Here is a 2459-nt window from a genome sequence, read left to right as displayed (position 1 = left end):
GTACTGAAAAAGACAGACAGTACTGTTCATTTTGTTTCTTCTAGTTTCTAAGCCATCTGCTGGCAATAAAATAATTACAGAAAATAAGTGTGAAATGTGAGAAGTGTAAACTCTAACCATAAAGACTTTAAATTTTGTGAACAATACTATACATTTTATTTTGCATTTGCAACCTTTATTTTCATTATACTTTGATTACTTACCTACAACCTGGAGAATCAAGTATAATATTACAGTAAAGAAAATAACAGATATAATATAAAGCTTTGCTGAAAATAAAAATGTTTTATATTTAATTATGAGGTTTTTTATTTTTCATGTTTTCACTATTTATTATTATAAAAGTAACTAAAATGTAAAAAATAGAAATTTACATGTTAAGATAATGAAAGAAAAATAATAAAAATATTCATGGGGTATACACGCCAGCAGCTTGTGTGTTATACTATTCCATAAGGTAACGTGAGCTACATGTGCTCCATGTAATTTTCAACTTGTGTTGGGTATTTTTAGTCAGACACAGTTCAAAGGTCAATAAAACAAAAATTAATAAATATAAATGGATGTATACTGTTATGAGATTTAAGCTATTTAGAATAAACATTTGTGATTTCCTGTTATAATTTGCAGTTATTCTAAAACAACAAAAAAAAGGTAATTTATATTTATTTCCTAATTTTAATGATGGTTATGAGGTCAGTCAAATTGACCAACACTATATAGAGCTAGCAATGATAAAATAACAGATTAAATATAAAGTTTTATTCAAAATAACGCTTGATGATTACCTAGAAGGATATATAGAGATTACAATTTTTAGATAAAGAAAAGTATTTTTAATCTTAAAATCAAAATTACTTTGCACGTTGGATAGTAAGCATTCTGAAAGAAAAATTCATGAGCAAATCTTTAATAAAAAAAATCTTAGTACTTAATTTAAAAGCCTCAAATTTTGTGCATGAAAGCCTTGTAATGTTTACCAATAATCAGCAAAATATTGTAACGATATTCATACATTATAAAAAATTATAGTATAATTACTCTCATGGATACTTTCGCAGTTACGAGCTGGGTGGATCCAACTCAGCCCATATTGGCAGGGTTAAAATCTTTTTAAGAATAAGACAAATCTGCCAATCAAGTGAGGGACAGAGAGAGTGATGAATGGATTCTAAACTACCAGGTAAAGAACTTTTTAAACTGTTAATACTACATTTTTGTACAAGTTAAATAGTTTTGTCCCTGCATTACAAAATTCTGAACTCACTATATTTAAATACACACACAAATGTTTGGAAAAAATAAACAATGAAAAAAAGCAAACATAATGTACAATTTAACCAAGAGTAGGAAAGATAAAGAACTGACATAAAGATGAATATATGTTTTGAATTAACCCCAGCTGAGGAAGTTGTCCAATATCTGTAGAACCTATCATTTTAATACACCACTCAGCTTGAAGAAAGGTAACTGGAACATCATCAAATACATTACCTGCCTGGAAACTTATATAAATAAAGGACATGAACACCAACTTCAGGTACAGGTTCACAACAACTGCTATGCAATGCAGTCCAACAGATGGCTAACTAACAAAGGAAATATGCAATTAGAACATAAAGCAAGAAAGGATGAGTCTTGGAGAAAGTACCTAAACCTGATTAGACTCAAAATCTATAAAAATACATAAGCAGCTGAGGTTAAATCAGATGTCTAAGCAAATGCACAAGAACACAAGTAATGTGCAAGAAATGTAATGTTCTCTCCAACAAATCAAAAGAAGAGAATACTATTGATCATGCACTGAAAAGACAAGAGCAAAAAAGGGAGCTATTACAATCCCTGCCCATAGCAAGACAGATACGCAACATTAATATTAACTTAACCCATATTTCTCATATGAAATAATTGTTATAAAACAAAGAATTCAAAATACCTTCATCTTCTGAAGTTGTTTTAGATTAATTAGATATTTTTCTTCAGTGCTTTGATTTTTCAGTCTTAACGAGATCAACTCTCTTTCTAAAGATTTCCGTTTGTCCTCCACTTCAGCAAATAAAGAGTTTCCACGGCGATTAATGTCAGTTTGCTGCAGTTTTGTAAACTCAATTTCAGCTTGTTTTTCTACCAATTCTTCATTAGATTTCTAAAATGTAGAGCATAAAAATAATTTAGTAACATAATTTTTAATAGCTTAGAATTAAAGTTTTTACCCCTGAAATATTTTCCTCGTTGAATTGTTTTCATGTTAACATAACCTAATTTCTTAATTGCAGCGATGATAAAAAAAACACATATCCCCCAGTTGTGAAAGATAGATGGGTATGTAATTCATTTTAATTGTAAAGATGTAAAATTCAATATATGCAGACTAGCCCACGAAATATATATATTAAAAAAATACTAACATTAAGATATAGGAAGGAAATGGAGAGAGTCATAGAACTACTGGGTTCTCC

General features: G+C 29.1%; 1 protein-coding gene across 1 annotated transcript in view; it reads right to left on the bottom strand.

Annotated features, from left to right (window-relative positions):
• The window catches only part of LOC106458200, a 25612-nt gene extending 23458 nt beyond the window's left edge, over nucleotides 1–2154 (bottom strand). The window contains exon 1 of the mRNA XM_013917676.2: nucleotides 1937–2154. Within this exon, the coding sequence (XP_013773130.2) occupies nucleotides 1937–1942 (6 nt within the window). The 5' untranslated portion in view covers nucleotides 1943–2154. The remainder of the gene's footprint in view (nucleotides 1–1936) is intronic.
• Nucleotides 2155–2459: the final 305 nt, after the last annotated feature.

This window comes from Limulus polyphemus, unplaced genomic scaffold (assembly GCF_000517525.1).
Source record: "Limulus polyphemus unplaced genomic scaffold, Limulus_polyphemus-2.1.2 Scaffold428, whole genome shotgun sequence".
In the NCBI taxonomy this organism is placed as follows: domain Eukaryota; kingdom Metazoa; phylum Arthropoda; class Merostomata; order Xiphosura; family Limulidae; genus Limulus; species Limulus polyphemus.
Note: the sequence above shows the minus strand (reverse complement) of the source record. Positions and strands in the feature narration are given on the sequence as shown.